Source organism: Theropithecus gelada, chromosome 12 (genome assembly GCF_003255815.1).
Source record: "Theropithecus gelada isolate Dixy chromosome 12, Tgel_1.0, whole genome shotgun sequence".
NCBI classification, from domain to species: Eukaryota; Metazoa; Chordata; class Mammalia; order Primates; family Cercopithecidae; genus Theropithecus; species Theropithecus gelada.
Window position 1 is genome coordinate 79,259,055 of NC_037680.1, and position 13,971 is coordinate 79,273,025.

Here is a 13,971-nt window from a genome sequence, read left to right on the forward strand (position 1 = left end):
TTAACCTTTAGAAAAATATATGTTTGGAAGAAAATGAAAAACGACTCAGACTTTAAAATCAGAGGTGTCAAACTTGGAGAGACAATTTATCATAAATGTACATTCTCAATGTGATACTTTTTTTCTTTCTTTAAGCAACCTGTCACATAATAGGCGTGTGCCAAAAATTGGTCCTTATCCAGATTATTCTTCCTCCTCATACATTGAAGACTCTATCCATCATACCGACAGCATCGTGAAGAATATTTCCTCTGAGCATTCTATGTCCAGCACACCTTTGACTATAGGGGAAAAAAACCGAAATTCGATTAACTATGAACGACAGCAAGCACAAGCTCGAATACCCAGCCCTGAAACAAGTGTCACCAGCCTCTCCACCAACACAACAACCACAAACACCACAGGCCTCACACCAAGTACTGGCATGACTACTATATCTGAGATGCCATACCCAGATGAAACAAATCTGCATGCCACAAATGTTGCACAGTCAATTGGGCCAACCCCTGTCTGCCTACAGCTGACAGAAGAAGACTTGGAGACCAACAAGCTAGACCCAAAAGAAGTTGATAAGAACCTCAAGGAAAGCTCTGATGAGAATCTCATGGAGCACTCTCTTAAACAGTTCAGTGGGCCAGACCCACTGAGCAGTACTAGTTCTAGCTTGCTTTACCCACTCATAAAACTTGCAGTAGAAGCAACTGGACAGCAGGACTTCACACAGGCTGCAAATGGCCAAGCATGTTTAATTCCTGATGTTCTGCCTACTCAGATCTATCCTCTCCCCAAGCAACAGAACCTTCCCAAGAGACCTACTAGTTTGCCTTTGAACACCAAAAATTCAACAAAGGAGCCCCGGCTAAAATTTGGCAGCAAGCACAAATCAAACTTGAAACAAGTCGAAACTGGAGTTGCCAAGATGAATACAATCAATGCAGCAGAACCTCATGTGGTGACAGTCACCATGAATGGTGTGGCAGGTAGAAACCACAGTGTTAACTCCCATGCTGCCACAACCCAATATGCCAATGGGACAGTACCATCTGGCCAAACAACCAACATAGTGACACATAGGGCCCAAGAAATGTTGCAGAATCAGTTTATCGGTGAGGATACCCGGCTGAATATTAATTCCAGTCCTGATGAGCATGAGCCTTTACTGAGACGAGAACAACAAGTTGGCCACGATGAAGGTGTTCTGGATCGTCTTGTGGACAGGAGGGATCGACCACTAGAAGGTGGCCGAACTAATTCCAATAACAACAACAGCAATCCATGTTCAGAACAAGATGTTCTTACACAGGTTGTTCCAAGCACAGTAGCAGATCCTGGGCCATCAAAGCCCAGAAGAGCACAGAGGCCTAATTCTCTGGATCTTTCAGCCACAAATGTCCTGGATGGCAGCAGTATACAGAGTAAGTGGAGGGATCATATAATCTCTCCTGTGTGTCTTTTGGGGCCATTTAAATAACTATTTAGATCAACTAATAGATATATTTCAACCAGTGATTATTTACCTTTGCCACTTTGTAAATGATCCATTTGAGACCTGGAGCAGTGGCTCACACCTGTAATCCTAGCACTTTGGGAGGCCAAGGGAGGTGGATCACCTGAGGTCAGGAGTTCAAGACCAACCTGGCCAACATGGCAAAACCCCATCTCTACAAAAATACAAAAATTAGCCAGGCTTGGTGGTGTGCACCTGTAATCCCAGCCAAGATCACGACACTTCACTCTAGCCTGGGCAAAAAAGTGAAACTCCATCTCAATAATGAAATAAAATAAAATAAGCCATTTGGGCCAGGCGTGGTGGCTCATGCCTATAATCCTAACACTTTGTGAGGCTGGGGCAGGTGGATCACCTCAGGTCAGGAGTTCGAGACCAGCATGGTGAAACCCCGTCTCTCCTAAAAAATGCAAAAATGGCCAGGCACAGTGGCTCACGCCTGTAACCCAGCACTTTGGGAGGCTGAGGCAGGTGGATCACGAGGTCAGGAGTTCAAGATCAGCCAGGCCAAGATGGTGAAACCCCCGTCTCTACTAAAAATACAAAAAATTAGCCGGGTGTGGTGGTAGACACCTGTAATCCCAGCTACTCAGGAGGCTGAGGCAGAGAATTGCTTGAACCCAGGAGGTGGAGGTTGCAGTGAGCCAAGATTGCACCACTGCACTCCAGCCTGGGTGACAGAGCAAAACTTTGTCTCAAAAAAAAAAAGAAAGCAAAAATTAGCTGGGTGTGGTGGTGCACACCTGTAATCCCAGCTACTTGGGAGGCTGAGGCAGGAGAATTGCCTGAACCCAGGAGGCGGAGGTTGCAGTGAGCTGAGATCGCGCCATTGTACTCCAGCCTGGCAGCAAGAGCGAAACTCCATCTCAGGAAAAAAAAAAAATAAGCCATTTTGTTGGGCCTCAAAGGTAATTAGACTATTGTAAAGAAAAAAGTAATATTTTTGTCATTGATAATTAAAAAGTCAGTGTCACAATAGTCAGAATAATTGCCCAATTTAATATGTGCTTTATGTGGCTGTTGCTTTATAATGCAACTCACATACTTGCTATGAAAAGTTGAAATTAAGTAAATACCAGTTCAAGAGCTCCAAGTAATGTTATACCAGTATAACCTTTGAAACATTTTATTGCACATATTAATATTGATTATGTCTGCATTTAGGTTTTATCAAACTAACCTTAATAAATCTTTTTTTTTTTTTTTTTTGAGACGAAGTCTCGCTCTGTCGCCCAGGCTGGAGTACAGTGGCCGGATCTCAGCTGACTGCAAGCTCCACCTCCCGGGTTTACGCCATTCTCCTGCCTCAGCCTCCCGAGCAGCTGGGACTACAGGTGCCTGCCACCACACCCGCCTAATTTTTTATGTTTTTAGTAGAGACGGGGTTTCACCATGTCAGCCAGGGTGGTCTCGATCTCCTGACCTCGTGATCCACCTACCTCGGCCTCCCAAAGTGCTGGTGTTACAGGCGTAAGTCACCGCGCCTGGCTATACCTTAATGAATCTTAAAGATCCAGAGAAATTTCAGAAAAATTACTATAAAGAAACTGTAGGCTGGGCACTGTGGCTCACGCCTGTAATCCTAGTGCTGTGGAAGACTGAGGTGGGTGGATCACTTGAGGCCAGGAGTTCAAGACTAGCCTGGGCAACATAGCAAAACATTTACAACTTAGTTTCTACAAAAAATTTAAAACTTAGTTTGGTGTGGTGGTGAGCGCCTGTAGTTCTAGCTACTTGGGAGGCTGAGGCAGGAGGATCACTTGAGCCCAGGTGTTCAAGGCTGTAGTGAGCCATAATCACACCACTGTACTTCAGCCTGTACAAGAGACAGGGACTCTGAAAAACAAAACAAACAAAAAAAAACTGTAAGATTCTTCTTAGTTTCTTAGTATCATCTTTTTCAAGAGTTATGTATTGAGTCTCTCACATACCTATACTTTTTTTTTTTTTTTTTTGAGACAAGGTCTTACTGTTGCCTAGGCTGGAGTGCAGTGGCAAGATCATGGCTCACTGCAGCCTCAACCACCGGGGCTCAGGTCATCCTCCCGCCTCAGCCTCCCAAGTAGCTGGGACTCCATACCTATACTATGGTACTATGAGCCCTGTAGCATCTTAAATAACTTAAATTGATGTTTGATTTCTTGCCCTAAAGGGATTGCAGCACAAAACAAGGGAGCTCACCAAAATCTGTAAGTTATTGTTATACAAAATGATTTATTTTAATTAATTAATTAATTTTTTTTGAGACAATCTTACTCTGTCATCCAGGCTGGATCATGCAATGGCATAATCTCGGCTCACCGCAACCTCTGTCTCCCAGGTTCAAGCGATTCTCTTGCCTCAGCCTCCCGAGTAGCTGGGATTACAGACATGCGCCACCATGCCCTGCTAATTTTTGTGTTTTAGTAAAGGAAGGGTTTCGCCATGTTGGCCAGGCTGGTCTCGAACGCCTGACCTGAGGTGATCCACCCACCTCAGTCTCCCACAGTGCTGGGATTACAGGCATGAGCCACTGCACTCAGCCGATTTCTTTTTTAGACTAAGGCATTTATGAAAAAAGTTATGTTTTATTTTTCTCTAGGGCTACAAAATGGGTTTGAAAGAAGGATACAGGTTTCAAAAAACAATCAGTAAAATATAGCCCCTTGCTTGAGCGGCTTATATTATAGACCAGTTGACAGACCCTTATTGCAGGACTCTGAGTCAGTAAGACATCTTGTCAGATAGGCCAGGCGTGGTGGCTCATGCCTGTAATCCCAGCACTTTGGGAGGCTGAGGCAGGCGGATCACCTGAGGTCAGGAGTTCGAGACCAACCTGACCAACATGGAGAAACCCCATCTCTACTAAAAATACAAAATTAGCCAGGCATGATGGTGCATGCCTGTAATCCCAGCTACTTGGGAGGCTGAGGTAGTAGACTCACTTGAACCCGGGAGGCGGACGTTGCGGTGATCTGAGATTGTGCCATTACACTCCAGCCTGGCTACAAGAGTGAAACTCTGTCTCAAAAAAAAAAAAAAAAGAAATCTTGTCAGATATAGGAAGAGGAAATTACTAAAATATTTGTACTCTAATATTTCTGTCATTCTTCCGAAAAATATTGTACGCCAGGTGCCTTTAAAGTTTGATCCAGGCCGGGCATGGTGGCTCACACCTATAACGCGAGCACTTAGGGAGGCTGAGTCGGGCACATTGCCTGAGCTCAGGAGTTCAAGACCACCCTCGACAAGATGGTGAAACCCCCCGTCTCTACTAAAATACAAAAAATTAGCTGGGCATGGTGGCATGCGCCTGTAGTCCCAGTTACTCAAGAGGCTGAGGCATGAGAATCGCTTGAGCCTGGGAGACAGAGGTTGCAGTGAGTCAAGATCATGCCACTGCACTCCAACCTGGGCTACAGAGTGAGACTCAGTCCCAAAAAAAAAAAAATTTTTTTGGATCCACCTTGAGCATTAAATACAATGATTAAATACATTTTACCAAGTTAAGATCTCTACCAAAACCAGAAGATTTGAGAATACAGCTGAGAACTTTAAGTGTTCTCCTCTGATTGTGTGTGTGTGTGTGTGTGTGTGTGTGTGTGTGTGTTTATCCTTGACTTATAGAATAAGTCAATCAGTTATTAAAACATTTGGGTTAAAGAGTCTCAAAAATAAGTTGGTTAAGCTTTGCTTAGAAAAACATTGCCTGGCATTATGAATTTCAAGAAATGTTTATTAGCACCCTCCTGAGACATTGGTTTGACCTTTTCTTGAGTTACATCCCTCACCCTTTATTTCTTAAGTCTGTTAAATAGTTCATTTTTCTGCCCTTTTATTTTCAGTAGGTGAGTCAACACAAGATGGCAAATCAGGATCAGGTGAAAAGATCAAGAAACGTGTGAAAACTCCCTATTCTCTTAAGCGGTGGCGCCCCTCCACCTGGGTCATCTCCACTGAATCACTGGACTGTGAAGTCAACAACAATGGCAGTAACAGGGCAGTTCATTCCAAATCCAGCACTGCTGTTTACCTTGCAGAAGGAGGCACTGCCACAACCATGGTGTCTAAAGATATAGGAATGAACTGTCTGTGAAATGTTTTCAAGCCTATGGAGTGAAATTATTTTTTGCATCATTTAAACATGCAGAAGATGTTAAAAAAAAAAAAAACTGCTTTATCCTCCTGTCAGCACCCCCTCCCACCCCTGCAACAAGGACTTGCTTTAAATAGATTTCAGCTATGCAGAAAAATTTAGCTTATGCTTCCATATTTTTAAATTTTGTTTTTTAAGTTTTGCACTTTTGTTTAGTCTCGCTAAAGTTATATTTGTCTGTTATGACCACAGAGTTATATGTGTGTGTATCAAAAGTGGTCTCAAAATATTTTTTTAAGAAAAAAAGCAAAAACAATGTATTGCTGATAATCAGTTTGGACCAGTTTCTTAAGGTCATTAAAACAGAAGCAAATTAAGACAGGTTTGACTGCAGTGGTATCTGGTATCCATGTTTTATTTCTGGGCACAAGCTAGTTTTTATGTTGATACGTTCCTGAACATATTATCTTGTTGGACATCTTTTCTCTTGTGTTTTGTTTGAATGTGCAATAGTTTATAGGCCACAAATAAGCTTTCTTGTAAGCTCTCTTCCTAACAGGGCACATTTTCTTCCATAATATAAACACTTTTCTGCCCCATCTCCCATACTTTTGAAGGTCAGTTCTATGACAGTGAATTTTGCACAGGAGAAGCAGCTACCTGATTTCTTACTTTCTCTCTCCTTATCATGGAGAATACAGAAACATTGTCTGAAAGGGCTCTAAAGAAGGAACTACCAAAACCTGATTTGAAATGCCATTTCTTTTAACCTTCCAAATCCTGAATGTTTCCTTCCAGGCATTTTAATAAACTTATTTGCTTCTGGTTTTGGGAGTTCATAAGAGAGACTAGAACAAAGTACAGGACATCAAATATTAGCCATTTCCCATTTTATTTTATTTTTCTATGTATGTTCATGATCCATGTTCATTTATTTAAGAATACATTTTTATTGGTAAGCTTATAGAGCTATACTTATGGAATTTTTAAGTAGGAAAATAAATGGTTAAGACAAAATAGTGTTATAGCTTTCATTCTCTGAATAGGCCATCTTTGACTCATAAAATTATACTTACTGTTTATTATAACTTCAGAAGTAATTTATAGTTCTGAACCTCTAGTATCTTTTACCCTGTTCCCAAGCGAAGACTGGTGACTTTATCTGAAAATGATTCCTCTTCCCATGACCTAAAACACTGTGAGGAAAAATCATTCAAGTGGCATGCCAAGTCCCCATGAAGGAAGGGCTGCTGTCAAACCTAACTTTTTTGAGCAGACTGAGACTAAACTTCTGTCTTTTCAAAATTGTGTTATCTTCCTTAATCCTATTTTCATAATTTTTCCTTTTGCCAGTTTTTCACATTATCTTTGATATGTGAGCAACATTTATTATTTACATTAGAGTATACCTTTTAGTAATAACATGACTTGAAATCATGTTATTTTTAAAAGCCTCCTTTGCTTCTTTCATTATTTATAATCTTCTCTAAAACAAACTCTGCATTTTTTTAATAAAGCACTTTCTGTCAAATAATGAACTTTTTTCTAAACAGAAATTATTTTCTATTTACAAACTGATGATTTCACTTTTAAAAAAATTTTTTTTTTTTTATTATCAGAGTACTTAGTAAATGTTATATAGTTCTAAGATAGTTCCAGGGATTAAAAGGTTAAGAGGAAAACACAAATCACCAAATTTCTGATTTATGTTTTTATCTCCTGAACAGTATTTTTTCACTCATATTCCTCTATCTCATCACTTAGCTAAAGACAGCCTAAATTTCCCAATTTTCTGTCATTTGTGATTTACTTGTATATAAGCCTTCTCATTTGCCATGTGCTGTGATCTTACAAGTTAGATGTTACTGTACCTACCATTTATTCAGCTGGATTGCTGAACACTGTTCTGGATTCTTAGAATTAAGATTATCTTGTTAGTGCCCAAGATTTCCACGCTTTGTGTTTTATTGGCCCTTCTCTTGATTCAGCACCTTAACCGATTTTCAGTCTTCTGGCACATAATTTTTTTCACAGTTATTATTCTATTAACAAATTATTTGTATCTTTCCTAGTACATTTTCACTTAGTTCTCTTGCCTTTAAATATCTTTCACATGCATTTTAGGATATTCTTTTCAAATATTTGTAGGACAACTTTGAATCAAAATAAATTATATTCCTTCTCCAGTTTGAAGCATTGAGGGTAAATAACCATTTGAGGTCTAACTGATCTTTTCCTGCCAGAAGAGTGATCTTACGTTCTGCTATATTTGTATTTGGGCCAGTTGATTGTAGGTTTTCCAACATTTTTTAATATTGGGAAAATTATAATAAAATGCTTTAAAAATTAATATGCCAGATTAAAATAACTGAATAGTTTATTTCATTCAAGCATGTTTAAAACAAATAATTTCCTTTCACCAGTTTTTCTTAGTAAACTCCTGAAAAAGTAGGAAAGGTGGAGAGTATATATCATTTTAATAAATTTTAAATTAAATTGTACATCAGACTGTTAAAATCTGTAATATACAAGCAAGCAAAATTAAGTTAATTACTTATATGCTAATACTCGTCTGATAATAAATGTTTCTTAAAGTTGACATTTAACTGCTATCACAAAATTTTACATGTAGAAAAGCAGGTCTTTTGAATAAAAGATCATTCAACTAAAAATATTAAAATTTATTTCACTGGATGGTAATGTAACCTTAAAAGCATCATAATAGGTAAAGTAATATTAGTTCCCTTAACAAAATCCTAACTGTATACCAGAATTAGGTCACTGAAAGAACTTGATTTGAATTACGTTTAGACAAAAATTACTTAATTGTAAATTATTAAAACTTTCCAAATGCATAATTGGCAAAAAATAAATAAATAAATAAAAAACACTGTTACCCGTGTAGGAAGTTACGAGAAGGCACATACTGAATGCCGAAATATACATATGCCATTTCTTTTAAACCTCAGAGCAACCATATGAGCATTGTAATTAATATTCCCATTTTACAGATGAGGAAATTGAAGCTAAGAGAAACTAAATAATATGCCCAAGGTCCATATCTAGTAATAGACAAAGCTGGGATTTCAGTCGATGTCTACCTCTCTCCACATCTCTTTCGTCCATACCACACTGCCTATATGCCATATGACAGGATGTGTTACGGGCTAACATTTATTTTAAAAATTCAGGCCAGGCACAGTGGCTTACGCCTATAATCCCAGCACTTTGGGAGGCCAAGCCAGGTGGATCACAAGGTCAGGAGTTCAAGACCAGCCTGGCCAAGATGGTGAAACTCCATCTCTACTAAAAATATTTTTAAAAAATTAGCCAAGCGTGGTGGTGGGCACTTGTGGTCCCAGCTACTCAGGAGGGTGAGGCAGGAGAATTGCTTGAACCCAAGAGGCAGCAGTTGCAGTGAGCTGAGATCACGCCACTGCACTCCAGCCTGGGCGACAGAGTGAGACTCCGTCTCAAAAAATAAAAATAAAAATTCAGTCACTATACTCGCACAATTGTCATTTGTATATACACAATTGTATATACAAATACAATTGTATTTGTATATATAAGGTAAGCCAAACCACATACCTTAATGATTTGGGAAGTTAGGCAAATATAAGATATGTAGACATATCTATGCTGATTGTTGCTTGAGAAATAATTACTAATTCAAGACAAAACTCAATCCTGTATCTCCCATCATGAATCTTAAAATCATTTCACTTGACTCCTAACATTCTTAAATTGCAGAACTAATGGTAAGGTAAATTTTAAGGAAAAAGTTAAGATAGCTTTTGGGAACAGAGACCTTTCCCTAAACTGATTCCATAATAGATTTGGGGGAATTAATTTAACAGAGAATTTCAGTTTCATCAGTCCTTTGAATCCATCTTCAGGACTTCTGCTTTTAATAACTTTAGAAAATTTACTAATCCATAGAACTAATTGAGTAGGCTATAGGAAGGATACAAGGATAATGTCTTTTTTATAAAACAGTTTAGTATAGCTTCTTTACATGTATCCACTTGTTCCAGAAAATGTGCATTGGTTCTGAATGTGAAAATATTTAAAGAGAGAAAGGAACACTTAAGTGTGGGCTTCAGTGGGAATTTTCACCAAAAAATTGGCAAGTTTTTTTTTTTTTGAGACGGAGTCTCGCTCTGTCGCCCAGGCTGGAGTGCAGTGGCGCGATCTCGGCTCACTGCAAGCTCCGCCTCCCAGGTTCACGCCATTCTCCTGCCTCAGCCTCCTGAGTAGCTGGGACTACAGGCGCCCGCCACCGCGCCCGGCTAATTTTTTGTATTTTTAGTAGAGACGGGGTTTCACCGTGGTCTCGATCTCCTGACCTTGTGATCCGCCCGCCTCGGCCTCCCAAAGTGCTGGGATTACAGGCGTGAGCCACCGCGCCCGGCCGGCAAGTTTTTTTTTAAATTATTTTCAAATTTGACTTCTACAGCCAAATGGAATTGGTAGGCTGTAGCTGTTACACTGAAATTTCCAGTCTTTTTAAGTGCCTCCTGAAAGCCATTTAAAATGGAAAAATATTTCAATGAACTTTTCTTTTCCTTTTTTCATATTTATGGACATGAATATTTTATTGGAGATCATTAACTACTAGAATTTGAGATTATATTTCTATACAATATTTTTTAAAGTTATGTTGAATTTACTACCTGTTATGTGCAGGTTATTATGTAACTATTCACAGATTGCTTCATACATTGCTTTATCCTCCCAGCTAACTTATTAAAGTTAGAATCTGTACACACATTGATTGTCTAGACCAGTCATTCTAGAAATTGTAACACTCCCACATAAACCCCAGAAGACTTTTTCAGAATGCAATGTTTTCTAAATATACTGTTTACTGGCAGTTTACTCTTCAGCATATAAGGTTGCATTTTAACTTTTAGATTATGAACTGTGCAAACTTTACCCAAAACTATCTTGCATGATTCCCTCCTAAATATGTTCCTTGATTAAGTAAATCTGGCAAATCACTGTTTGAGCTAGTTACATAAAATTTGTTATCAAGAGAAGGCCTTTCTACAAGTTTCCAGATTAACAAAGAAAAGAGGAAATCACAGGGCATTTAAGTGGACCTTCCCATTACTTTCCTTAAATCACCTCATAGGCCGGGCGCAGTGGCTGACGCCTGTAATCCCAGCACTTTGGGAGGCCGAGGCGGGTGGATCACGAGGTCAGGAGACTGAGACCATCCTGGCTAACACGAACCCCATCTCTACTAAAAATACAAATAATTAGCCAGGCATGGTGGCACGCGCCTGTAGTCCCAGCTACTTGGGAGGCAGAGATAAGAGAATCGCTTGCACCGGGGAGGCGGAGGTTGCAGTGAGCCGAGATGGCGCCAATGCACTCCAACCTGGGCAACAGAGCAGGACTCCATCGCAAAAAAAAAAAAAAAAAAAAAAAAAAAAAATCACCTCATAGTTTATGTCTGACTTACTCCAAACCTCAGTTATCTGATTTGTAGTCTGTGTCAGGAAAGTTTTCTTTATATCCTGTCTCCCTCCTCTTTGATTTAAAATTTTTTTTTTTACCCAGTAGGACAAAAAAGAGAGCAGCTGGTCATCATCCCCAATATTCTTAGTCTTCAGTATACTTCAGGCCTCTCAATGAACACTTCAGTCTCGGTTCCTCAGACAAAATTGCTTAAGCTCTTTCTTCTCAATCCTATTTTAATGACTTTATATTTAAGAACATAAAATTATATATTCTTTTATATTCAAATTCATTACTCCAGTTAAGTAATAGTTTGATAGTTTGATAGAATCGAGAGTTAAGATGTTTCTATTTGAAAGTGGATTCAACCATCAGACTACCAGCAAATCAGCACTTAATTTTTGTATTATCTAACATTTTCTATTGTGGAATTTTATGACTTTATATTCTCATTAGTTATAGCTAAAAAGCCATGCATACAGAATTGTATATCATTTTGCCATTAAAATTGTTTAACTTATATTGCAGCAAGCTTAGTTTTATGATTGAGCCACAACCTTCTACTTATTTTTTGTGTCAAATATTAAACATTAAATGCAAGATTAACTTTCAAAAGCAAACCCTACATTAATCAGGTATTATCTATGGACATTTTTGTAGACCACTTTTGAAATACTTATTATTTTGCAACATAGACTGGACTATACAACTTTCATTTAACTTTTAGGTGACTGATTTAAGTTGAGTGTGCATATAGAGAAAAACTTAGAAATTTATCTCATGGCAGATACATTTGAAAGTACTTCAGAAGACTTTATGCTGTATATTAAAACCAGGCTCAAAATAAATCTATCATATCTTTAAAATTCCAATTCTGTTATTACTGTGATGTTTGTAGTGTTACTATTAAACATTGTAAACATACACATTCATTTTTAAAACAACTTGAAACCCATTTTAAAATCTGGGTAAGAGAGAAGGAATCTTTAGAACCAAATTACATCATTAGGGTGTCCAGTTTATGACTGAATTTTTAAGCAAATTACTGTATTTGAAACTACAACTTGATTTGTTTTTCAGTTTTAAAAGGCAACATGTGGGTTTTATCCATTTTATTTGTACCTTTAGATTTCAGAAACATCTTCGTGTTTTAGATTCATTCTACAGACATATTACTTAAAAACTCAGGGCCCCTTTCTTCCCTTTGTACACTGAAAAAGTTCAATTGGTAGCAAGTAAGCAATTAGATCCAGTTGAATATTTAAAGTGTTTGTTGCACAGTTCATTTAATGTTTCATCTTATTTGACTTTTTCACATAGATATATTATCAGATTTCATTAATCATAAAAAGTTGCCCAGTTCTGTAATTACGAACAGAGGGAATGACTCAACTAATTGGCTACATGTTGCAACAAATTTAGGTCTTTAGAGTTGAAGCACTGACTTAAAACGATTTACATTTCTGTTCTTTGGTCAAATGATCATACATGATATGGGACAAATTGTTTCATTTTGTTTGTTTTTTAATAAGAGAACTTAGTAAAGTAGTTCCTCTCAGATAGGATTTTCTCAAGAGACATTTTAACGTTATAAAGCCTTCTAAAAGTGAACTAAATATTTTATAACTTTAGTAATAGCTTGGATGGTTTTGAGAAAATAACCTCTATTTATCACATTGTCAGAGTCAAACAGAATTTTTCTTTGAATCAGACAAGTTCAAGCTCTAAACTGGTATGCTATATACTTAAAATCCTAGGAAGTTATCTGTAACCAATCTCTTGTCTCAGGCTCTTCACCTTGTTACCAATCCTCTTAAGTATGTAAAGGAAACATATTTTTAAAGAAGCTTAACAGTAAGAAAAATTACTAAAAGATGCAATTCAAAGATAGATAGGTCCCAGTTTAACAATGAATTGCTTGACTTCTGTGGCTTTTCCTTTTCTGGCCACATTTATTTATTTAAGCAATTTTTGTATGCCTTGTTATTTCATTTCCATAGAGATTATATTGTATCAGTGTTTATGTAAGCTGGAATCATCCTCAGTTTTCTGTTGATAATTTTTCAAATAAAGATACATGGATATTGTAAAATACACTAACTCTTAGGGTGTTGTAGTAGCTGAAACATGGAGATGTGTAGCTGCCATGCTTTTTCTGAATGGACAGGAGAAACATAAGCTACAGAGTATTCATTTCTGAGGATGCTTTTCTGGAAAAAGAAAGGCTAGAAAATACTCGCACTTCCTCAGAACCCTCTTTCTTGTTAACGGGTATCTTTTGTTGGTGTGTTTTGCTCTTACATTACAGATAGACTATCATATATGACTTTATGAATAATTTCAGTTATTTTGCTTTTGTATAAGCTGTCTGAAGCCTTGCTATGCTGTATAAGTTGTGTTTGATGGATCAGTGTGAGTATAAAATAAAGCAAATCACTTTTCTTTTGTATTATCTATGGATGCCACTATGAAAGCTGACATTAAGCCACTAAAGAGTTTTCTATGAATAAGTGTAAGTAAATGCTTTGATATATATAAACCTAAATAAAAAGATTGTATTGATACAGAGACATTGGAGAAGGAGATTTTAAGGCAGTTCTTTAGGTTTAAAAAGGCTTGCTGTAAAATGGTGCATTATTCCGTTTATTAAAGATCATATTAATGACAATAGTAATTGTGTTTTTTTATTTTATGAGGTCACCAGAAATTGTTAGTATGATAATTAGGGAGTTTGCATTAGAATAGTAAATGTTCTATCTAATATGGCTTTCATAACTCAGTATGATACATCAAAAAAATAAACTAAATTTAGTATAATAGTTGCTATTTTCTGACCACCTATTATATGCCAGGCACTGTGTTAGTTATTTTACATATATTGTTGATAATTCTCACAACAATCCTACAAAATATGTATTACTAT

The 13,971-nt window shown here is 37.6% G+C and overlaps 1 protein-coding gene across 1 annotated transcript in view; it reads left to right on the top strand.

Annotated features, from left to right (window-relative positions):
* Nucleotides 1–8,256, top strand: part of BMPR2 (bone morphogenetic protein receptor type 2) — a 202,059-nt gene extending 193,803 nt beyond the window's left edge. The window contains exons 12-13 of the mRNA XM_025404320.1: nt 136–1,415; nt 5,332–8,256. Of these exons, the coding sequence (XP_025260105.1) occupies nt 136–1,415; nt 5,332–5,582 (1,531 nt within the window). The 3' untranslated portion in view covers nt 5,583–8,256. The remainder of the gene's footprint in view (nt 1–135; nt 1,416–5,331) is intronic.
* The last annotated feature ends 5,715 nt before the right edge of the window (nt 8,257–13,971 follow it).